Below are 24763 nucleotides of genomic sequence, written 5' to 3'. Positions count from 1 at the left end.
TCCTGCGCTTTTTGTTGAAAATTTCTGAACTTTTGCAGGAAGGTTTGTTTATTAGGGTATTGATGCGATTAATTTTAATTTTGGTGATTAAAGGTCGAGGGAGTAGAGAGATAAAGGGAGTCGGGTGTATCTCCACTAGTGTCGGACTTAATGATGGTTTTACTCGTTTTTCGCATTTACAAATTTTTTATAAAACATATCAATGGCCTCGATATTAAGTTTTTACCATTTTGTAATAATTAAGAATAATGAGATTTTAATAATAGTAAAATATTATAATAGATGGCGCAGTTTAAATGTTGCCGGGAAAGATAAGTGTGACCGCAAGATCGGTACCTCATTGGTACCACGTCAGGATGACACCACTGTCTTTGCGGACAGACACAGAAACCGTTCCGTTCTCGCGTGAGCGGTCGCGTACGTAGTAGCTTAGATTCGAAATGGAGACGGAAGGAGAGTTCCGGAAGAATTGCACTCCATAAGGTTATTCATTTATCAAATACCCGTTCATTTATAAAGGCTGTTTAAAGGCTTATTTATTGCTAAAATTAATAAAAAGTTAAGAATAATCATAGCAGCTGGAGAGAGAGAGTTTACAAAACTTTCGCACGACGACAAATACCTGTAGTCTGAGTAGGTCTTCGATGAAGAGACACGTGGTTGATTAAGTTCCGGTGGTTGAGGTGTAGATCCAGGTCGAGTCCAGATGTTAATCCAGGTTGAGTTCAGGTGCTAATCCAGATTTAAAGTTCAGGAGCGGCAATGGTGGGATATGCACACACACACACACACAGAAAGATTCATCACCGATGACGAAAAAGCTCCGATCGTCATCGGCCACTTTTTTTTTATACGGGGGTCTCAGGTTATTCCCACTACTTCACTCAGAGTTTTAGTATTTTGGGCCCAATCAACGAGTTTCACCCGTTGAGTCAACGTACACATTTGATGTGTCACTCCGAATAAGGAACTAAGTTTGTGGGAAACAGATTAATCGCCAGGTTAATCAGTAGTTCTTCGAAAGGAACAAGTATCTTGTTTTGAACAACAAGAACTGTATAGTAATAAATTCTTTCTTTAATAACGAATTTTTTTCGTTAAATTCGGCTCTCATATAAGCAACTCTTTTCTGGACTTTATAATATTTAAATCAGTAATGAAAAACTTGTCATTTCAGCTAATTTAAATATTTATTATTTATATTTAATTTATTATTAATAAAACTTTATTTTGTATTTATTTTTTTATCGTGTATTCCTTTCCATTATTTTTACCTTTCCGCGGCAGCAAGATGCTGTTTGTGGTATGGTGTGGGGTGCATTTAAATGGGGTTTTTTTAAACTCTTTTTGCCCTGTGGGCAGTAAAGAAAATTTTTTATTAATCTTATTTTGGGTGCTGAGGGATGGGGCCCGACACATCTAGATAGAATTCCCCTTCCGAAAGGTTCCTGAAAATTTTTCAACCTGTTCGGATTAGATCCTGGGTCACCCAGAGCGATAAGCTGCCATCTTGACCGCTCTGCATCCGTGTATAATTTGGATGGGGTGTTAAAATAAATTTAGCTTTAATCTCAGGTTGTATTAATGCTGTAAGATTCCAACAAATACAAGATGTACTGTACACCTAATAAAATTTACGAAAAAATTGCAGTAAAGTTTTTCAATTTCGACAAGATAATGCAAACTTAAATTGTGGGTGGTTTTTTTTTGTAAATGGTGTGCATATTATAAACTTTACGTATGTTCTGATCTTCATCTTATAGAAAATACGTTCGGTATCATAAGACAGTTTGGAAAGTGAGTTTAAAACAGTTTAAAAAGTGAGTTTACCAATCGACGTTTCTACGTTATTCAACTCTTATATCAATTCTTTTATAAATATAATGCCACAACCAAATTGCTGAATCCGTTAGAACGTTAATTATTGAAAACAGACTGAACAGAATGAAGGTTTCAGATATTTCAAGTATTTTTTAAGTATCGGAGAGAGCAGATTGCAAGATTTGTAAGCAGCATGCAGAGAGAGAAGCTGTTTCACCGGGAGTATGAACAGGTTGCCCCGAATTACTTCTTTTGATAAAGACGACAGCTAACAAACGATATTCGTTTAAAACTGCAAATGTTTTCAAACAACAACAGCAACAGTTTATCTGCATCTCTCCAAACAGTGAAGAGACGGTAAGTAAATTTGGGGTTAGTTTGATATGTTGGTAGATGATAGAAATCATTACTGAATTCTTTGTGCTTTATCTGTAAATATAAGAATAGGCCTCAGAGAAATCCGAATTGTCTGCTGTTTACGGAATAGTAATGGAATGTGTGTAATAGTTTTTCGGATTAGCACGTCGATGTAAGATTGGCATATTGGGTTATGTTATGTTATAGTTGTTTTATCCTTTATGAGTTATAACCTCATAATTATAAACATTCGGTCATGAATAAAGTAGGAACGAGATGACGATTACAGTGATAAAATTAGGCTTTGTATTAAATCTATATGTGTTAGTCATAATCTACAGTTCAATGAGATTTATATTACTTTTATATTTCTTAGATTAAGAGAATGGAATCTGCACGGAAGAACAGCCGTTCATATGGAGACATTTACCGAAAGAAATATAAAGGACCGTATATGGTTTGCCTATCGATATCAACTTTGGAATAGTACGGGTTGCAGAAATGTTATATTTACTGACGAAAAAAGTTTTACTAGCGATGTATTGACTTGACATCTGAAAATTTAATTCTAATAATTCTATTTATTAAAAAATGGAATTATTTTAATCTTTAAAGTGAAATAAATCAAACTATTTAATGTTATGACGTAACACGTGTCACGTATTTGTCCAAAGTAACCAATTGTTGAAAGGCATTGTTGGATGTTTTCATTGTTGGGGTCGTTTTGTTAAAGGAAAAATCTTTTGCGTTTTTGTTTTCATCTGTTTTTTAGATTTACAAAAAGTAATTTTAATAGCAAGTTTTATAAGATATCAAAATGAAATGACATGCGACATAATGTTGAATTTAATCGTATTTATAGTATTATTATTCATATTTCATTTAAAAGATTATTAAATGACTGGTACCACAAATTTTTAAGAAATAGATTTAAAGTTAAACAACGTCAAGAAATAACGCAGTAAGTACCATTTCCGTATATAAAAGGTATTTATGAAAAATATAGTAAGTTTTTTGATCAAAAATTAAATAAATTGGCTCCATCCCAAAACAACAGGTTATCAAATATGATGATTATAAGAAGCACCATAAAGGATTTATTAACGGAAGAAGGTGTCGTTTATCGGATAGAATGCACATGTAACAACCCTAGTTTTTATGTTGGTGAAACGAAAGGAAGATTGAAGATTAGGCTGGCGGAACACCCGGGTGCTGTAAGACTCGGTTTCCCCCAGCGTGCCAGCGCTGAGGTGGTCTACCTTTCCTACAAACAGGGGGGACCAACGTTGCTCCAACCAGCCAATTAGCAGACATTGCTCAGGTATGCCACGAATCCTACCTTTTTTATTCTAGGAACCCAAACATCATTAACATCGCTAAGGGAGCCCTCGAAACTGTCGTCAGAAAAAGAATCGGTAAATTACCGAATACAGAAGATCTGTGCCAGTATCTTCACGGATCTATGAAGGAGGAATTCGGCCTTTCATCCAAAGACATTACATCGATGTGGACCCGGCTAAAAATGGCCACTAGACGGCTCAAGAAACGTCTAAACATCGACTGCACAACAGGAGTCGACAACCTCCCCACGATCTCTATAAACAACAATCCCATCCGCACAAATACTTGTGCGGATTCAAAAGCCTGCAGCCTCCTGAAGCAGTTCCATCTTCGAAACCTCATCTCAAAACCCGACCAGGGAAAGGCGTACGGTGTTACTGCGGCTAGCGAGGTAAGTAATCACTTCCTCAGCAATGGCCAATACACCCGGTTTTCGGACTGGTACTTTATTCACCGTGCCCGGCTGAGTGTAGTGGCCCTCCGTAATCACAAACGCTTCGGCAACGAGATCAAAAGATGCCGGCGGTGTGGCTTTGTGCGTGAGACCCTATCACATGTCCTGTGTTACTGCCCCTAAACTTCAGACTAATTACCCGCAGGCACAAAGCTATCGTCGACCGCATTGTAGCCGCATTCCAGCCTAAAGCTGGATGCACACATGCGGCGCAGCAAGGAAAAGCGGCAGAATGACGTCACTTTTTCTCGCCGCAGAGGTCTATTTCGTGCCGCTTTTCTCATGCCGCGAAAGTTGGTCGAATTCTATCTTTCGCGGCGGCTGCCGCCAAGACGCGTTTCTATCTGCCAATAACATTTCGTCTGGCAGTCACGTGAGAAAATACAATCACGTGGTGTTTTAATGGCGGAAAGTTCGACGTGGTTAACCGAGATAACTAACATCAGAATAGAGGAAAGAATAATAAATTTAAAAACAAATTCTACACAGATACAGTAATCATATATTATTTAATTCAAAGAACAAAACAACCGAATCTTACTCGAAATAGTATTCTTTATCGAGAGATCTTAATCGAAGAATTAGCCTATTTGGTACATCAGTTTTTTATCGATCCAACAAAATATCTCGGCAAGATTCTTGCCAATACGATATCTCTAATCTAAAATATTCATTCGAATCTTCGACGAAATCTTGTAGCTAAATAAAACGAGCCGTACAAAACAAAATTTGTAAACACGTGGATAGCGGAGTGTCGATATCGTTCGCCATCTTGAATACTGAACGCATGCTCCGAAATGTAAACAGATTGCCGCTTGTGTGGTCGTGCTGCCGCGTGGCGAAGACGCGTTCGCGACATCGCTTTTCCTTGCCGCGCCGCATGTGTGCATCCTCCTTAAAGGAGCAACTATACTCGTCAATCAAAGGGTCCCTGGTTTCGACAAGAACTGCCGTCCTAACAAGGTGGTTATCTACGAACAATCTAAATCTGCAACCATCGTAGATGTGACCACTTCACTTTCACTTTGTAAAACTCTTTATTTAAAAGCCCCAGTACCGCTAGGCATCACTGGGGTGGAAAACAGAAAGTATTACACTAGTTACATTGATGTCTTATCAACGATGATAAAGAAGTAATTATGTACAGATATACATCAGTGGGGAAGCCACAGTTGAGTGCACTGCATAAACAACTTATACATTGATGTCTTATCGATGAGCAAAGTATTATAATGTATAGTTTATACAGCAAATAACATTTACAGCAACAATCACAGCACCAACATGTCCTACAGTGCTGTCTTATCACAGAATATAACCAGAATATAAATGTACAAATATACAGCACAATGAAACTACATTAACATTGACAACATAATCAAAGCTGATGGTGATGTCTTAACAGGGATGATTACTCACAGCACAATAACACACAGGGGTAATGACAACAATTCAATGCATACAATTAGTAATCTAGATTAAGAATATCTTCAAGACACAACACCACTGTCACTTGGCAGTGGAAGCTGTCTTCGCAGCACCCTACTTAATTAACTGTAGTCCTTCTGAAGTAAGAGGTGACAAGGTCCCTGAAAGCCTGAAAAAGGTTGTTGTCTTGTAACAACACATGTAAGTCCTGAGGCCAGTTCCCACTGGACGGCAGCAGGGAGAGAATGGCGCTTCGTTTGTCGTCCAACATCGGGCACTGCAGCAGATAGTGCCTGGCACCATCTGGAATATTGCATAGTTCACAATTCTGTTCAGTTGTTTTGTTGAACCTGAAGAGATAACTATTAAATTTACCGTGCCCGGTATAAAACTGTGTTGTTCTATGTTCAATATAATGATGATTACTAGCTGAGACTGTGGGGAAAAAATCCCTTGTAATGCTGTTGGTCCGCAGGTTCCATGTACCCTGCCATAACTCAGTCGCATACTCCTTTAGGCTGGAAATTATGTAGTTTTGGGGAGTTGCTGTATAGGTAGGTGTGCCGCTGGAGACAGATGCGGTGCGGGCAAGCTCGTCCGCTCTCTCATTTCCAAGGACACCAGCGTGCCCTCTGACCCACACCACCGAAAACCTATTGATGTTTTTGGTCATTTCCCGGAGAATTTCGTTGACTATGGGATGGCCCCAGTTAAAGTTGTGGATAGCCTGAAGTGATGAACTGGAATCTGTGAACAGATTGATGTTGGTATTACTTAGCTCCTCGTTACTCCATTTGACTGCTTTCAGGATTGCCCAAAGTTCCGCCTGAAACGCAGAGCAAGTATTGCCCAGTCTATCAGAGAAATTATACACTTCCAGGTTGCCATGATACACTACAAACGCACATCCAACCCCATCATTGTTCTTCGATCCATCAGTAAAGACACTGAAGGACTGATCTGGCCAGGGTTGACCTCCAATGTATGGCCAATCATAGGGAGGGACAGAAGGGGTACAACTATTTGTACTCTCGATATTGTCAAATATTACACCGTTTAAAAGGATGTTTTGGCCCTTCCTCATTCTCCATCTTTGTACCGCAATTTCCAAATGTAATGTCACTGGGAGTTTGCTAGCAATAACTTGCAGGGCAGCAGTTGGAGCCGTCGAATAGGCTCTGCAAATACGCAGCAGGGCCCTCCTCTGGGCACTCTGTAATTTTCTGTCAATATGGACTTTCCCTAACCCATCTGCCCAAGCAGGTGCAGCATAGCCAATAATGGGCAGGAACACTGAGTCATAAATAATACTCATTATTTCAGGACACAATCCCCACTTTGACTTTGCTACCTTTGACAGTGCATTGAATATCTTGTTTGTCCTATTACATATATATTTGATATGGGGGATCCAGCAAAGCTTGTGGCTAATGACAATGCCCAAGTACTTTAGTGATGTTACAACTTTTACACTACTATGCCCCATACGTATAGTAGGTACTCTTCGATATAAATGTGGGGCTCTTGGCTTTGTAAAAATAATTCCCTTTGTCTTGTTTGAGTTAAATTCTAGTTTGTTCGTTTCGCCCCAGTCCTTTATTTTTGCCAGAATGGAATTAGCCTTTACTTCCATTTCTGCCCGAGAGAAAGCAGCCACCAGTACCATTACGTCATCTGCGTACGCCACTGTCCAGTCATTTCCAAATTTTTCATTTAAGAATCCGTTGAATAGCAGGTTCCACAAAAATGGGCCCAATACTGAGCCCTGTGGGCAGCCTCGAGAAATGTGTCTTGTGTATGTCCTTGAGCCAACGCAGAGAGTAGATGTGCGGTCCTGCAGGTAACTCCGTAATATATTATATATATAAGCTGGGCACTTACTTTGTTGAAGTCTGAGGAGTACCATAGGCCACCAGGCAGAGTTAAAAGCTCCCGCAATATCCAAACTTAGTCCTAACACATAGGGGTGGGTAGTTAGCAGTTCTTTAACTTTAGTAGTTACTGATAGAATAGCGTCTGTAGTATCATAACCATTGCGGAATCCGTATTGTTGCTCATGAAGATATTTATTTTTATCAATAAACCAAACCGTCCTGTTCAAAATCAACCTCTCCAAAACTTTTCCCATAATGGGCAACAGAGAAATGTTCCTGTAATCATGTGGTGAAGCAACAGGCGTGTCTCTGACTTTAGGAATGAGTACAAGTCTTGCCCTCTTCCAGGCCGTTGGAAAGATATTGTACTGAAGGCAATAATTATAGATAACCAGAAAAATTTTTGGTCGATGTTCCCATATTTGCTTTACAATATCTGCCGAAATTCCATCGAGGCCTGGGGCCTTACGTGGTGCTAGTCTTTTAATTGCCTCGTTAACTTCCAGTGCCGTAAAGGGTGGTGGACAAGGGCCCTGAAGAAAAGTTGCAGTTTGATTCCTTATGATTTGCTGTGTTGTGCTGTCCTCTGAAACAATGTCCTCAGGGCACAGGGTATGTAGTAAAAGATCAATGGTATCTTCCATGTTTGCCTCTTTGCCATCTATTCCACAAAGTCCTGTGAGACAAGTAGCAGTCTTCAGTTTGAAAGCACAACTCTTGTAAATGAATCCCCATGGATCTGTAGACGCCGACGAGCAAAATTCTCTCCATGATAGAATTTTAGCTTTCTTGATAGCCTGTTTGTAGATGGCTTGGTATTCCAAATAGTCGTGATTTTAAGCTGTCTCTTTCCTCACTCCTACAGTTTTGGTAATTTTTTCTATGTTGTCTGTTAATTTTCCTCATTTCAGCCAGTTCTTCGTTCCACCAGGGGACACCATTTTTAGAAGGTCTCCTAAGCGTGAAGCACTCATCACAGGCTTCAGCGATTAAATTAATTTGAGTGTCAATATATTTCACTGCCGAGTCCCTGTCCATTATCTCGGGCAAAAGGTCAATACCGTCATCCAAATATCGAAAGAAATGGTCCCAGTCTGCATTCTTAGTATTGTAAACCTTGTTGCTATTAAAAGGTATGTTCCCAGTTGTACTGTAGATTTGGAATGTAATGGAATTATGATCAGAGAGAGTATCTGCTATGACTTGCCAATCATGGATTCTGTTCAGAATATCGGGCGAAGAACAGGTGATATCGATCCATGACTTCCCATTTGGTCCCTCAAAAGTAGGTATAGATTCCGGATCATTGACACTAATGAGGTTGTTACCGGCCAAGAAATCCTCCACAGCCTCACCCCTTTGATCCAAGTTCTCGCCCCCCCATGTGGGTGAGTGGGCATTAAAGTCCCCAGCGATAACTAGGTAGCTGTCTTTAAAGTATTCCTTAATATTCTGTAAAATTTTCAATTCATTGTTGATATCTTTCTTTTTTGGTGCATACACGCTAACGACGATCAGACTGTGATCATCCAATTGTGTTTCTATACATACTATGTTTTCAGTGGTAAACTGCCGATGATGAAACACGGCGACACTGTTATTTGGAATAACGATAGCAGCCCACGGGGAATTCACAGAGTCCTGAAGGACAAGATGTCTGTGTGGAATGCAGGCAACCTTGTTATTAATACAATAAGGTTCCTGTAGAAGAACAATATCGTAGTTGGTAATATCGACGCTGAGTGAAGAAATAGCACTTATAGATCTTTGTAAATTAAGCTGCAGAAATTTAAATCCATTGTAACTACTCCCCATAGTCAGTTCTAGACATTATTAGGTTCCTGATGCGTCGATATGATGGACAACACCTATCTAATGCATTATGTGCGTTGTTTCTCTCCTTTTGTATAATGCAGTTATGACATTTCGGGCTATGGTTTCTTTCAGAGCAATCTCTATATCTGTGTTTGCCCGCGCAATGGCTGCAGGTTTCCTCTAACTCCTTGCAGGTTTTGCTGGTATGGCCGAACCGGCAGCATCTATAACACTGTATGATTGAATAGTGTTCTTCTGTTGGGCATCTTGCCCATTCTATATTAATCTTCTTTAGTGTGGTAAATATTTTTAGTATTTCAGGTGAGACATCAGCTACCCAGTTGACTGTGCATTCTTACCACCACCAAACGCGAAGCGCAGCCCAAGCTCCTCGATAAATCGTTCTCTATTGATATTTGACTGAATCATTTCATTCTGATCAAAAACACAGTTTGCTATTTCAGCTTTGTCCAAGTGTTTCGGCACCTGTCTAATCACCACTTTCGGACTCCTTTTGTTTGGTATGATTGTTTTGAGGGTGGGGGCCTTTACCTTAAGCGCATTTTCAAGAACTTGTAATTCACTCCCTTTACTAACATCAATGGCTATCCCACCTCTATCAATTCTCCTGAAGCCACTGATTCCCACCCTTAACTGTATAGGATCGATTTTTTCTTTCATTATACTTTTTATGTCCTCCAACCCAGTGTTACTGTCCTTTGGATAAACTAGTAGTGTGCTACGCAGATTATTTGATTTTGGTTTAGGAATGTTTACCCCCCTTTGACAATATCACTATACAGTGTCTGTTCTGTCCCACAAACAATATTACTAATTTCCTTACATGTCTGTTTGATGGCACCCATCTCCTCTTCGAGTCTTTTAGTAGCATTCAGTGTTTTATCAACGTCGTCCTGTGTGACCGTATTAGACAAGTAGGCCTCCAAGGAGGCCATTCTTTGACTTGCACATTCGTCGTAACAGCAATTATTTACAGGGATTGTTTTGAGCGAATCCTTAATTTCAGTAATTTCAACTTTTAGCTTGTGTGAGGCCTCAACCAACTCACATATGGTCTCCTGAGCTGCCAACTTAGATATCTGGTGCTGCAGTTCGGTAAACTGCTGCCTAGCCAGGCCACTGTCGAATATGTCAATAATCTTTTGTCCTTGCCCCACTAGGTATTCAAAATGTTCCCTTGCGCCCATATGTGAGTTGGCATTTACCCGGAGATAGCTCTTTAAATCTCCCAATGCCTCATAGGCCCTTTGTCTAAATTCAGAATAAATATTGTCATCTGGTAGGTCTGATAATATAATTAGATCATCTTCAATACTGCTCTCCGAAGGCATGATAAAACAAGTGCAATGCGTAGGAAATAACAAAGTGTACCAAGTAAGTCTTAACAAAATAAAGAAAAAGAGTAATTAGAATAATTATATAATCGCTAGAGAAACACTTATGCCCAGTAAACTCAACTAAGAGCAAATCGTAGCCTAAAAAACTAAATTTATTAAAAGGAACCCTAAAATAATTATAAGAGCCAACACTAGACAGGCCTATACTAGACCCCAGTAATACCTTAAAACAATAGACTAAGAAACACTAAATACAATAACTTACTATTGCACTTAAAACTAAATCTAAATTAAAATAAGTTACTATTAAGACTAAGAACTTCAAAATAAATCCAAAGAAGCTAAACAGTCAGTTACAACAGTGAAAATGTCGCGACCGTTAGGAGAACCGTTATAACGGAAATTTTCCCCATAGCTATTAATAGAAAACTATAACACCTGTAACTCCTTAAGGACTAGTCCTACCCACACAAAATTTACACAAGGCTTACAGAGACAGTAACCCTTCGTCCCCCAAAAATTACACCCCTCGGAGATGATTAGCCCACCCGCTAGGCACCGCCAAATGATTGAAACTTGAAACCCCCGTTACTACCCCCTAAATTAGAAGTATTTGGCAACAATCATACCAAATTGTCCGGGATGTCTTGCTGAACAATTTGATGTATAATAAACCAACTTGGCACCAGAAAAACCTCCAAAAATAATCCCAAAGGCAGGAACTCACCTTAGCACAACTTAATCGCAATGGCAATCCACCGGCTCGATCCGTGGATGTGACCGTCCAATTTGAGAATGGCCAAGCTGCGTTCCAGGCAGCCCGTGATGAAAAAGTTAGAAAATATGACTCCCTAGTTAAACACTTCCGCCAGCATCGATACGACACTTACATCAGTGCATTTATAGTGGGCGCTCTAAGTGGGTATGACCACGCAAATGAAGCCACGCTGCAACGCCTTGGAATCAACAGAAATTACTCCAGGCTAATGTGACACCATACGCTGGAGCGACGATATTTACAGACAACATCTCGGCTACAATCAACGCCGACAGGTTCCAGGCAACAACTAAGTCCATCTCTCCACTTTTCTCTTCACGCGAGCTTTTCCATTGTATTAATCTAGCAGGCATACGAGTCCATGTTCGCGATTTTACATCTCTACCGACTGTGTTAGTCATCTATCTTGCCTACTGCTCCTAAATGTAAATTTTATTTGATTTATAGATAAAATCTTTTAATACTCTGTTAAAAATTAGTTCTGCTGTCTTCCAACACTGTAATAGTAATAATTGCCAGATCAATATCAGTAAATTAAAAATTATCTCCAGGGAAAAAAACAATGTAAAACGGAAGGTAAGAGAACACTTCGCTATAATTATGCAGAACAACAATGTAAATTTAAATACGCGAATGTTAACAGCAGAATGCTGAAAATTTTTTGTAAACTATATAAATGGTTCTTCATAACAAGTTACTGTCGGAGCATGAACTGTGTACGATTAGCCACACTGAAGAGGCCTTCCATAGGCGAAATGCATTTGGGACGCTTATTATTAATGTAAATGAAAATTTTTTCTCTGCAACTTGATTTCTTTTTTACCTTTTTAACTTTAATCTTTTTTATTCATTATTGATATAATGCTTTAAAAACTTTTTGATGTTATAGAATATCAATAGGTCAGAAGTGAAAGAAAAATATAATTTTTTCGTGTATTTTACATTTATGTAAGAATAGAAAAGTCTAACTGCATCGTTTTTTACAATTATTTTGGAATATATTTAGTTTTTTAGGATTTCTGTTCAAATTACAGTAGAACATCGATTATCCGATTTAATTGGTGACTGGGGATGGTCGGATAACTGAAAAGTCGGATAACCGAAAAGTATGAAAAAATACATTATTAGTATAGTGTATTAGGCCGGGTTTAATACTAGCCTCCCTTTCATGGTCGAGCCACTGCTGCCAGCTAAAACATGCAAAAATTTAACAAAAGTAGCCAAGACATAACCAAATATTGTAGCGCCACATCACTAGCGGACATTTGAATTTGCCGACTAGAACGAGGTCGGTTAACCGATAAGTCGGTTAATCGGGGGTCTGATAATTGATGCTCTGCTGTATTTGTACACAAGCATTTTATTAAAGGTCCATTTCCACTGGAGGACGCTCGTTACAATTATTAATCATTTACAACTATTGGGTTCTGTTTTACATTAATAGCATTTTTCTTGTCGCGGTTTCATATGACTAGCACAACTAATCCGATCTTTGATCGGTATTTAACAATGGAGGAATTTTTTCTAGTTTCGTTTTAACAATTTTCTAATATAAATGTTTAATTTCAACCCATTATTAAGACCTCACATATAACACACACAGAAGAAACTCTTCATGTAACTGGAAACTATTAGCTTATCTGTCGATTGTAGCGCCGCAAAACTAGGTCATATATATGTAACATTACGTGTATGTGACATAATAAATTACATACTACGAAGATTTTGAGTAAATTATTTTACTTTCAAATAGAGTAGTTGCATTAGAATATTTATGGTTCGTGAAACTCTAAATACTCAATGCACACGAAGCATAATTAATTGATTTTGTTGTATTTTTTTCATAAAATGATGCAGTAATTAAAAGTGTTTTCGTATCACATAGCTGATATACAATTCAAAGAACGCGAAAAATGATCAAGTGTAAAGATACATCAAACTAAAAATAGATACCGCGCCTGATTTAGCCTATCGGCAGGTTTTTGAATTATTATTATTATTATTTTATTTTATTTTTTCGCCAAATTTCTTCTCCGTTATCTCGGAAGAGTACAACTCAGAGCCATTGAGATCTTCTATTGGAACTTTTCCTCTTAGCCCGTTCTTTTAGTCATAGCTTTTTAAACACATGATACGCTTGAAATGATTTTTTTTGTTTTTTTTTGAAAATCGAGTTGCATAACTTTTCCGGCAAAAATATTAATGTTTAATATGACACATTGTGTAAGATGCCATCTGTTGCAAAATTGTAATAAAGCTTAACTTTTCTATTATCAAAACGCAATTAAATAATTAAGAGACTTAATTTTAATGATAGAAATAAGATTTTTATAAAAATTGTAAATGCTAATAACGAGTAAAATTTTTATTAAATTCAGCCCCGCTCGAGGTATTACACGATTTCCATTTTTCTCTTCACCCCTCGACTTCACGCACTAAAATTTCATGGCACTAATGCCTCCTACACACAAATAACTGTTCCAAATTTCGTTTTTTCATTTTCAACCCATGTTGAGATATTAATCTGAATAGACATTGACACTCACACATCTCAAGTGTCAGTTTTTTATATCTTCGGGATTGAATTTCCAGAAGCTCAAAGGCTGGAAAGTGACACGATGACAATATTATATTATAACAGTCGGGAAAGTAAAAGTAATGTCCAAAATATCCGAGAATTAAAATATATTTAATACAATATTATATTTGTATAATTCTTTCTAGAACGGGACAAAATGATAAAAAAATGCCTTTTTTACATTCTCAGATCAACAAATAAAATACGTTATTAGTCAAACTGTTAATTGGCTGTAATTTTGTAACTGTACAGTACATCTAAACATTCCTACTGTGTATCTGTCCTTCGTTAATCTCGAAAGTAGAGTTAGATAAAAATCGGGACCAGATATAAAGCTAAGGGCCTAAATATATAGGAATTTTTAGATTGGAAGGAAGTCCCGTAATTTCAATTCATAAGTTCCCTGCAGAAACCCGTTCTGAGGAAAATTTTGATAGATAATAAATGACCGGCATGACTCTATATTTATCAGGAGAAGTGTGATGTACAGGACCAAGACACGACTAAATGAAAAGGTTAGGGCCGAACACACTGATGGACTTTCGGTCTGGGCAGGAAGTCCATCAGTGGTCTAGACCGGAACTCATATGAACTTGATACAATAAATGCAGAGTTTATTTATCTATTTATGGTACTGATATTTATTTATTCTCGCTTTTTGAATTTTCGACACATTTTTGTAATAATTTTCCTACATTCTCTTTGGTTATTCTCTTCCTTGTCGAGGAAACAATGCAGGAAAACCTATAGGGTCTGATATGATACCAGACATAACCTAAGGTTTTCCGGGAGGTTTTTTGGTAGGCTTTTTGGTAGGTTCATCGGTCGGTATAGTACTTGGTGCCGTGCTAGGTTCATCGGTCGGTATAGTACTTGGTGCCGTGCTAGGTTCATCGGTCGGTATAGTACTTGGTGCCGTGCTAGGTTCATCGGTCGGTATAGTACTTGGTGCCGTGCTAGGTTCATCGGTCGGTATAGTACTTGGTGCCGTGCTAGGTTCATCGGTCGGTATAGTACTTGGTGCCGTGCTAGGTTCATCGGTCGGTATAGTACTTGGTGCCGTGCTAGGTTCATCGGTCGGTATAGTACTTTGTGCCGTGGTAGGTTCATCGGTCGGAATAGTACTGGGTGCTGTGTCAGGTTCATCAGTCGGTATAGTACTGGGTGCCGTGGTAGGCTTAACAGTAGGTATTTTAGTAGTAGGAGTAGGATTATTACCAAGTAGAGGATCTAATAATTCAAGAACTCTACTACTACTTTTATTCAACTTTAATAGATCATAAGTTGAACTGCGATCTTCGACATTTTTGTTTCTACCTTTTCCACTTCCGGACAGAGCAATTACTGAAAGAAATACATTTACACATTGATTACTTCGTAAATTACTAATTAATTTAATTATTGTAAAGAAAAATCTATAAGAAAAAAATAATGGACTTAATACGTTTATTTTGTTTTAATAAGACTTGCCTTTTTTGCCATCCTTTTACATAAAAATATGCTCTTATAATAATTAAAACAGATAAATTTATGACTAAAGTTACGTCTAACCATCAGAATGGTTTGGTATTTGCAGTTGTAGGCCTTGTCTTACTTAGCCGTTGCTAAACTAATCTCACGTGCATTAGTATGTGCTTTAAACCTCCTAATATAGGAGGTTTAAAGCACATACTAATGTACTATGATGATAGAACAGCTTCATAATAATATAAAACAATGAAACTTACTGATAATGATGAATATAAACGTCAGCTTATTCATTTCTCGTGTTTCCTGCTCGTACGCGGATAAAAGCCACCACTTGTTGACGATCCACAGTTCTATTTATTTACTACAAATGTCATTGATTGTGTGGTATTTGGATGCGGAACAAACTTGCCTACGTCACAGAGCAATTCGTCATACATCTAATGACGTGAAATATTTATTTGCAATTCCATGTGATTATTTCCGTGCTACAAATATATATATATATATATATATACATATATATTTTATTATATTTATACAGTAAAACTTGTGTAAACTGGAATCGCACCGGTTTGGTAATTTTCTATTTTTAACAAATTTGTTTTTAACACGAAAAATCGTTTTGTTTCGAAAATTCTTTTACTTAGACAGGTTTCGCTTTACACAGTTTTTACTCTAACAATAACATAAAGTGCCCAGCAAGTAATTAATTAGAAACAAACACCTTTTTTCGTTGCCGATGTATATTTAATTCACAAACGAACGTTTTCGGCCTCATCTATAGACCATCATCAGGTCGAAAGTCAAAAATTGGTTTTACTCTATTATTTTTCATTCGTGTTACTGTATTTCAAGGCTGAAGGCTTTTATAAGTAACTTTAAATTCGAGCTTTATTTTCGCTTTATCTAAAATTGAAAGCATAAAGTTTAGAGTTCCTTTCACATGATAATCTGCGATATTTCTATTAGAAGCCCTCAGTCACCAGAAGACTTTTATGACAGCCTGAAATCCCCAGAATGCAAATCTTTTTGAATCTGAAAGCTTCGCCGGTTCGCGATTTCATGTAAATGAATGGATATTAATACTTGCAAATGATATCATTTTGCCGTTCTTTCAGAAATTTTAATCGAGTTTAATCTTAAATAAATGTTCTTCACAAGGAATAAAACAACAGAAAATAAACAAATAAATAAATGGAAATGTAAATTAGGCAGATTCTGACACACTTTTAAACTCACACATGTATTTAACAGGTGCATGACCTAATTGCGTTCGAATTTAGCAAATAAATATATCGAATATATTTTTAATTCGAATAAAATGCTGTTAATTTTATGAATTTGTGCATTATTATTTAATGTTTTCATGTATAAAAGAGATAAAAAATACTTTTTTCGATAGTCAAAATCATGTTACAGATTATAATTCCTGTTTGGAGTAGCATATATTTTATCGTCACTTCTGATTGACCTTTATCTGGCACACCTTACCGAATATTTTAAATCCAAATTATTTAAGCCCGGTAGCCCAATTTTAACCCCATTTCTCAACATCTACAGGACTGCAAAAACAGAATTTGACGCGAGCCACTGTAGCTCCTTAATTTGCATAGGCCACACATTTTAAAATAATTGTAAAAGGTCACAACGGGTTAGAGGTCAAGCCACTGGTTCGATATTCATAAGATCTGCCTCAAATGCTGTATTCAGCTCCGACAGATTTTGAATTTCTTCATCCGTACTCGAGATGTTTACGTATTTATCGAATCAATTAAAATCTGTATGCAAATTTTCGTTACAATTTAGTGTCTTGCGCCCCTAAAAGTTGGGTAATTTTCATGAAATATTGGTCCAATTCGACTGTACTGTTTGCCCTTTGAACGTCGTATCTTTAATGACTGTTTAATTAGTCCACGAAATGTCACATGATAGATTCTTTTCTGATGCATGTTAATGATGAATATTGTTTTTAAATTAAATATCGGTCAGTGACGATAACGTATGTAATAAATCTGAAGACGAATATAAAAGATATGTTTACATTTTTTTTATTGCTTCGTTATTTTTTAAAATTTTATTTATTTTAATTTACTATACGTAAATTAAGTTTTTATTTACCAAATGCGATATATTTTAAACCGCTTTAATATTTGGGTGTAAATTTGAACAACGAATTTTAAAATTAAACAAAGATATACTGAAATTGTCTTTTGTTTACAATGATTACGTCACTTCTACAGAAAGTAGAACACGAGAAGACCTTCACCCACTTTTCAGTCTGGGAATACGGCCGCCAGGCGTCGTAGTTGTAAACATAACAATCGCTACGTCATCTACAGGGGTAAATGAAATTTGTTAACTGTCAATTACATTTTCTTGAATTCGATTTGCAGGTTGGAAAAAATCGTCATGACTTAAATACTTGAAACTTTAATAAATATAAAAAATTGAAAATAAACTGAAAACTTTTGAAAAAATCGTAATGGATGGAAAATCAGGACTTCCTGCTCCTATGTATTCATATCTAATCTCGGCTGTCATCTATCTAGCTTTGCTCTCGAGACTAATAAAGGACAGTATGTAGAAATTTTTCAAAAAGCAGCCCAGTGAAATCCATTATTTTATGAATAGAAACTGCAATAAATAGACAGATTGGACTATCTTAAAATCCACATAACGATTGATAAAAAGTGATTTTATTTCATGGTAACCAGAGATAACGAGCTAGCCCTGAAGCTTTCAGCGGGGGGAAAAAATTACTATGGGACGGTGATCCCTGTCTAATCGATTTTGAGAACTTTTGATACTAGAAAGGTCAGGGTGTCTGACATCACTTTATTTTAACGCGCGAACAATCGTGTGTGTGGGGACTCGGAGTAAGCGAATGTAGGAAGAAGATGGGAGACAACAACTCGGATTGTATTCACTCTGGTATTAATTTAACATTAAAACAACAGTTATTTATTTAACATAAAATTAGCGATGAATAAGACAATCTAACAATTAACTTAACCTAAGTGCACGTATCTCATCGAGAAAGAGACCGTTTGCGTTTGAATCGCGCGAGGAGTAAATAGATACCTTCACTTGCCGGATCGATTTTTAATGGCTGTTATAAGTAAATTCAGGATCTTTTTGAAACGTAGGGGAGAGAGAACCGTGGGATAAAGGGTGTACGTGGAGAAGGATCAACGAAATTAACTCTAACTGCTTGGATTCGAACTCTCACTTGAACTCTCTGATCTTCGAAACCCTCCATTTTTATTCGGTCTCTTATCTCACGATTCTGTATTTCCAAATTTGATCAATATCATGCGGTGAGCTGAACTATTCCAATCCAAGAATTTCAGCAGCTGCTTCAGGAGGAAGAAGTGTCAATTAGAAAGGAAACGGTATCAGAGATAAAATCTTATGAACTTCCCTGTTTAACGTTGCTTTTCTCTTGACTTGTTTAACGTTTTATCAAATAGCAAATACTAAAATATAATTATTTATTATTCACATACGTTCTTCGCCAATGTTCTTGAATGGATAGTGATATCACCGTTCTTATCCCATCGTTATGATATTGCCACTTAAACCTATATATATTTTAATCATCATAGTACTGTACAGTGTGGGTGGAAATAAATCTTGAACAGGTATGTTCTAAACTATAGATTGTAATTGTTGTTAGATTCTCTGCGAAATTATTTTTACTACGAATTTGTTACTACAAATACCTATATATTTTTATGTATGGCTTATGAGGGTGTTGTGTACCGTAAATTGATACCGGCAATAAAGTTGCATTCTGATGATAGAAGGCTCATTTTAACGTTATCAATAGCAGTCTTTGTTATCTGAACTATTGTATTTAAGATTTTAGTTCCAACGATTTTCGAGACAAGAAGCTCTTTTAACATGTATAAGAACTGTAAAAGAAATGCCTTATTGACCAGATGTCAATATGGCAGTTCTATTATAGTAATACGTTTTTTGGATGTATTCTTACCTATGGACTGCCCCCTGTACTCTTATCTCACAAAATACTGCTGGTTTTCGAGATTGCAAGATTGGGCTTTCAGTAGCAGATTGAGATATTTGTAGTACTCTGGGATCCTACATTTGGCGATGTACTACTGTTTGGGCTTTAGCTGCTTTAAAACTAAATTTGATAACATTTACTTTTTATAAAGTCTATCTAGCAATCTGTGAGATTCTCATTGGGCACGCTGCATTTCATTTAAATTAATATTGTTAATTATTAATTAACAAAAATAAAGTTTTGTATACGAAGTCGTATTCCGTTTGCTTAATCAGTTACGTGGCATTTGACATATTGTACAGAAGTATATAAATCTCGGATAATTCGAAACTCGATAATTCGAAGTCGCGATTATTTCGTCTCTTGAATTTCAAACCAAAGACGCTTTCCTCTATATCTTTTAATACAGTCTTTATCTCTAATCTGTATTCGTAAAAGTTAAAACAGACCTTATATCAGATAAGAGACAATGTGTCTTTCCAAACTTTTGACTTTTTGCCACTGAAATTTAATAGTATCACTATACAGGAGTTAAAGTGTGTAAACACATTCTTGTTCTCCACACACATACATACACCCTAACATTCCTACATACAGAAAACATTTTTTTTACATTTTATTTCTCGACCGTTCAAGGCCTTGTGAGATCAAAAATATGAAAATCTTAGGAGGTCATTTTCTGTCCGATCGCTATAATTTTTTTCTGATCCACATAACAGCCGGAAAAACATCTAAATGTTTACTCTGCATTTATTTAATATAAACATTTATTTTATTTATTAAACAAAATTGCATCCGTGTACAGAGTATTTTATTTATCATACAGTGCATTATTGTCATTTTAACCTGTAACTTTTGAAAATGATTTGTTTAGCAATCTTCCTCTTGGCTTTCTCTAACATTCCAAATCAGGAACATTCTGAAGGTAAGGTAATACAACCCATTATCATTGTTAGTATTTCTGTTTTTAGATTAATTAATTTCCAAAATTATAAGTACAGTACAATTAGATGATGCAGATCTACTCATGCAAAATCCCGATCTTTTTGGTGGCGATATCCTTGGAGATTTCGATCATGTAAGTAATAATACAAATCGATAAAAGATTTTAAATCAAACAGCTGTGGTGCAAATGAAAAATAATCATTGTTTACTCCAAATTACTCGCTATAATTAAACATTTTCAGACGAGGGGTGCAGTTATAAATAATTATGAATTGTGGCCAGGAGGTTCTATACCATACGTAATTGAAAACGAACTGTGTAAAAAATTCGTTTCCAATTGTTTTAAAATTTTTGAAATATATATCTTTTAATATGTTGTTTTAAAACTTTTAGTAATTTACCAAAGATTTAGACGATTAATAAAAATAGCCATGATGCATTTCGAACGGTATACTTGTGTTCGATTTGTACAGAGAACCAACGAAAAAAATTACGTAAGAATTTTCAAAGGTCCTGGGTAAGTTCAGCAAAAATCTCAACAAAATATAAACAAACTTATTATAATTAATTCGTATACTTTCAGCTGTTTTTCGAAAGTGGGTCGAAATAAAGGGGAACAAGTCTTATCACTGGCAAAAGGTTGCTGGAACCATGGAACCATAGTTCATGAATTGAATCACGTTGTTGGCTTCTACCACGAACAAAATCGACCCGACAGAGATGAATACCTAAAAGTATTTTGGGAGAATATAGAACAAGGTAAGAGAATTTCAATTTTAACAATTATATGCAAAATATATGAATTAAAACTTGTGTTTAATATATTATTATAATGTACTTGTAGATATGGAAGCTCAGTTCGTTAAGTTTACGCCACATGAAATGAGATTATTAAATGAATTTGATTACAATTCCGTTATGCTCTACGGAGAAAGATTTTTCTCAAAGGACGGGCACAGCAGAACTTTGGAAGCATTAAAACCGGGTGTGAGCCTCATTGACGTCAGCAGTAAACCAGGGTTGAGCAAAAGTGATATCGGCTCGTATAAATATTTTATATAACTGTAGTAATTATAAGTAAAACTGATTTATGTAAATCCTACTCTGCACTTTTATAAACATATATATTTATCTTTGTAATTATATCTTATTATCGAACATAACTTTATGCTGAGATTTCTTTAAATTATTTATTTATATTGACAAAAGTTTAATGATTTCGTATTAAATATATTTAAATTTTAAAAAGTCTTTAAAATCAAAATGTCTTTGTAATGAAAATTCTTTTTATCAAAAGTCAGCTTTTTGAAAACCGTGCGTTTTGAAAATAATTTTCTTCCAATTTTGTAAACATTATAAGCAATAAAGTATTTAAACAAGACAGAAATTTATCTCTGTACTCGAATTTCGTAAATGCAGTACGCGTATAGTAATTTTCAGTGCTAAATTATAAAATTGTTGGTTAATATTACCTATAGTTCCAAAATGGCGGCTCGTCTCTGATTCAAGGGAACAGAAGAAACAAAACAGTGTGGACACACGTTCTAATTTAATCTAACCTATTCTAATAATTTGTTTAATAATAATTATGGTAATTTATTAGAATAGTTTAGGTTAGGTTAGAACGCGTGTCCACACTGTTTTGTTTCTTTTCTTCCCTTGAATCAGAGACGAGCCGCTATTTTCAAACCATAGGTAACATTACCAAATTGTTTTCTGTTAATAATTTTTACTAATGAAATAAAAACTAACTAAAAATTATGAAATATTAAAATCAAGTTATTATGTAAATTTGCTTTTAAAAAATTTAAAATAAAGGAATATTTAACAAACTAAATAATTATTTTCGTTGTTGATAGGTTTCGTAGATGTGCATACAATTAAAATGCCCTCTATTATATGGGCCTTATAAGCATATGCCCAAGGTTTGCCACCACATCCGAACAAAAAAATAAGAAAATAGAAAACACGAGATATGCAAAACAATTCGGGTTTTTTTATGTTTTGATGTTAGTATATGTGTGTGTGGAAACACAAAAAATACAAGAGTTATTAAGCTTCAAACAGGGTGAACAAACACTCTTTGAAGCTTAATAACTCTTGTATTTTTTGTCGAATATTTTTGAACTTTTGCAGAAAGATTTGTTTATTAGGGTATTGATGCAACTAATTTAAATTTTGGTGATTAAAGATCAAGAGAGTAGGAAAATAAAGGGGGTCGTGTATTTCTAATAAGGTCGGACTTAATAACAAACCTACATTTTATTAGCATTTACAAATTTTTTTTTTTTCAATAAAATTTATTCCTGCCTACAAAATTAAGGTATTTGCCATTTTATAATATTTAAAAGTATGGAAAATGTTTAGTAATGAAATATCATAACAGGGCGACACACGCGCAGTTTTAGGAAAGTTTCTGAACATTTAAAACAGTTATGAAGCAGTTGTCCTCTCATATACCGTATTTAATCGATTATAAGACGATATCGCATATAGGACGAGGTGTGACTTTAAAGATAAAAATAAAGAAACTTAGATTTATTAATGCAATTTTAATTATATTTCTTTCAATCACAAATAAAATGTCAAATGCACGTAAATGCACACATTGTCCTGCATAAATTACTGGCATTTTAAACTCCAAGGAAAAATGAAGTATTTGTATAGTCTAGTAAGAAATATTTTTTTTTTCTTCTAAATGTAAAATCGTCTCGGCAGTTTTATAATGTAATTTCCTATTCTCTGTTCTGTTTCACGTTTGCTTCTTATTTACGTGTTAAGATGACTCCGTTTAACGCTGTTTCCTTTAGCGCTCTGTCATCTAGGAACGCATCCCCCGCGTTAAGCGGGGTCTTACTGTATTATTTAAATTACTATTAATTAATCTTTATTTTGTATTTATTTATTATCGTGTATTCCTTCTTATTATTTTTAACTTAATTTTTTCAAACGACGGTAGCAAGATGTTAAGTTTTATGGCATGGTGTGCATTTGGATAGGAGGAGGTTTAATTATTGAAACCAGATTGAACAGAATAAAGGTTACAGATATTTCAAGTATTTTTAAAGTATATCAGAGGGAGAAGTTTTTAAGATTTGTAAGCTAGTATGCAGAAAGGGGAACTGTTTCACCGAGAGTATAAACAGATATCCCTGAATTATTTCCTTTGTTGAGGACGAACAGCTGAGAACAGCTAGCAAACGGTATCTGTTTAAATCCATAAATGCTCTCAAACAACAGCAACAGTTTAAATGCATCTTTGCAAACAGTCAAAAGACGGTAAGTAGATTTCAACTAACTTTGATATGTTGATAGATGTAGGACTTTCTTTTCGTCTTGTCTCCTACTTTTGTAACTTCGCTTGTGTTTAGTCCAGTAAAGACACTTAATTGCTTACTAAACTAACATTTAATTGTGACACTAGACATTACAATTAACGACATAAACATTGAACATTAAATTTGAATCGTCTCGTCTTAGTGGAAAAGAAACATGAAGTCCCGTCTGGACTCGTCTTCCGTCTTCTTCCCGCCTTTCCTCTCAAACGTCGTCTGGCTACACCCAAGTCTCGCCCCGTCCCGCTCTCGCCTTCGTCCCTCGCCGTCCGATGGCGCCCCGCCTCCCACAACTCGGCCATCCTGCAATTTTCTCCGTCCTCGGAGAGACGACTGGAAAATTAAGAAAAAGAAAAAAACAACACACACACACACACACACAAAAACATAAGAAAAAGTTCTTGATGTCAGTCAAGGTCAATGGGCCATGGCTTCATGTGGTCAGCTGCAGTAACAGTCGCATTAGGCCCTTCATGATGACCAATTTTCTCAACCGCATATCTATCCCTAGGCATCGTCGAGGTAACCTTGTAAGGCCCAAAAAACTTAGGCCTTAGTTTGAGTCCTGTCCCATACTGAGTTCTTTGAATGGCAACAAGGTCGTTAACCTGATATTTGGGAGCTGGTTTTCTCTTCTTATTGTAAGATTTACGATTTTCCTCCTGTAGTTTCAGGATGTTTTGTTTGGCATCTTCTCGGATCTTGTCTCTATCTTGCATCGTAAAATTTAAAAATTCTTCCTCCAAGATCTCTTTTATTCTTAGGTCTTCTTTATTTTTCATTTTGGTACCGATCAAAATTTCGAAAGGTGTATATCTGGTACTACGCGTTGGTGTACTATTGATGATTCTTTGGACGTCTGAAACATATTTGTACCACTTTGTAGCGTCTTCTTGCGCGAGTTTCGCCAAAACGGGGATCAAGATGCTATGCATACGCTCTATCTGTCCATTTCCTCTAGGGATACCTGTGGCGATCGTAATGTGCTCAATCATCTCGTTGGTGCAATAATCGCTAAATTCTTTGGAGGTAAAAGCAGTTCCACGATCCGTGACAATACGAGACGGGTTTCCAAATACCGCTTGTTGGATCCTCAACTTATCCAAAGCATCTCGTGTAGTTGTTGACTTAACGGGGTAAAACCACACAAACTTAGTAAAACTATCTACTACCGTGAATATG

At 36.2% G+C, this 24763-nt stretch overlaps 2 protein-coding genes across 2 annotated transcripts in view; one reads left to right on the top strand and one right to left on the bottom strand.

The window, feature by feature from the left end:
- LOC136968800 (gastrula zinc finger protein XlCGF8.2DB-like) overlaps positions 1-24763 on the bottom strand; it is an 80442-nt gene that overhangs the window by 15752 nt on the left and 39927 nt on the right. The window lies entirely within an intron of this gene.
- LOC136968797 (astacin-like metalloprotease toxin 5) lies at positions 20673-23926 on the top strand. The gene is made up of 4 exons (XM_067262832.1): positions 20673-20763; positions 20830-21005; positions 21091-21276; positions 23727-23926. Exons 1-4 carry the CDS (start codon positions 20678-20680, stop codon positions 23924-23926), a joined length of 648 nt encoding a protein of 215 aa, XP_067118933.1. The 5' UTR covers positions 20673-20677.

This window comes from Centruroides vittatus, unplaced genomic scaffold (assembly GCF_030686945.1).
Source record: "Centruroides vittatus isolate TY-2023 unplaced genomic scaffold, ASM3068694v2 contig_16, whole genome shotgun sequence".
NCBI classification, from domain to species: domain Eukaryota; kingdom Metazoa; phylum Arthropoda; class Arachnida; order Scorpiones; family Buthidae; genus Centruroides; species Centruroides vittatus.
Note: the sequence above shows the minus strand (reverse complement) of the source record. Positions and strands in the feature narration are given on the sequence as shown.